Genomic DNA, 1,152 nt, shown 5'->3' with positions numbered 1-1,152 from the left:
AAAAAAAAAAAAAAAAAAAAAGAAACAGGTGAAGGGTGTTTTGTGGGGAGAAACCTTGGTGGTTTGGGGATCTTTTTATGGTAGTTTTGTGAGAATACTTAAGACTGTCTTCCTCTTAAGAAACAGCCTATGAGGCTGGTGAGATGGCTCAGCGGTTAAGAGCACATACTGCTCTCCATGAGTTTAAATCCCAGCAACCACATGGTAGCTCACAACCATCCATAATGAGAAACAAAAAGCCTATGGGCCGGATCAAGCAGGGGCTCGAGCAAGAGGGAGAAGAGAAGCGGTGGGGAAAAAAACAGAAACAGCCTAAATCCAAGAACACAATATGGACACAGTGCAAGAATATGAGATGTAGGTCAGCTCTAGATTACATTTCAACTGGCAAATGCAGACATTAGAAAATTAAACCTTTGGAGTTTCTTTGGTATCTTCTCTGCAGTGCAGTATGTGTCTATAGAACGTTCACACACACACAGATATACACATTCATGCTCTCACTCCCTTGCTCTCTTCCCATTTCCTTCCCCACCCCCACATGGCCGTGGCCGGCCTCTACTCTGCTCCCTCCTCCTCTCTGCCTTTCTCTGCCTCTACTACTCTCTGAAGTCTCCTCCCTATGCCCTAAAAAACCTCTATTCTATACTAAATATATATAATATACATACATATATATAAAATTTTAATTTTGCCACTTGTCTACAAAGGAAATTGTTTCAGAGATGCTGATAATCTAAATTCAACTTCCTTTTCCTTTTTTTTCAAAGTCATTTTAACAACAAGAGAAACAGGGCCAAGTATGGTGGAGGCAGAGGCAAGGGGATCTCTGAGAGTTCAAAGCCAGCCTGTTCTACATAAGAAGTTCCAGGACAAGAAGAGCTTATGTAGGAAGACCGACCGAGCCTCAAATAAACCAAAAGTAACAGAAACAAACGAAAGGAACTCTTTCTTATCAAGTAAGTACTATAAACATTTTATTACATGACATTTAAGCCCAACTTGATACTTTAAAGTTTTTGTTTCAGGTGCCAATATCAAGATAATTTCCAGTCATATTTGTGCAATCTGAAAATAAATGCTATCTATATTCATGTCATATTAGAATATGTCCCATTTCCCACAGAAGGCTAGCAGTTCTCAGTAGTGGTT

The 1,152-nt window shown here is 39.7% G+C and overlaps 1 protein-coding gene across 2 annotated transcripts in view; it reads left to right on the top strand.

Annotated features, from left to right (window-relative positions):
• Positions 1 to 1,152, top strand: part of LOC116080166 — a 60,136-nt gene that overhangs the window by 18,980 nt on the left and 40,004 nt on the right. For both annotated transcript variants that reach the window (XM_031356449.1, XM_031356450.1), the window contains exon 5: positions 771 to 959. In XM_031356449.1, the coding sequence (XP_031212309.1) occupies positions 771 to 959 (189 nt within the window). The remainder of the gene's footprint in view (positions 1 to 770; positions 960 to 1,152) is intronic.

Source organism: Mastomys coucha, unplaced genomic scaffold, assembly GCF_008632895.1.
Source record: "Mastomys coucha isolate ucsf_1 unplaced genomic scaffold, UCSF_Mcou_1 pScaffold6, whole genome shotgun sequence".
NCBI classification, from domain to species: Eukaryota; Metazoa; Chordata; class Mammalia; order Rodentia; family Muridae; genus Mastomys; species Mastomys coucha.
Note: the sequence above shows the minus strand (reverse complement) of the source record. Positions and strands in the feature narration are given on the sequence as shown.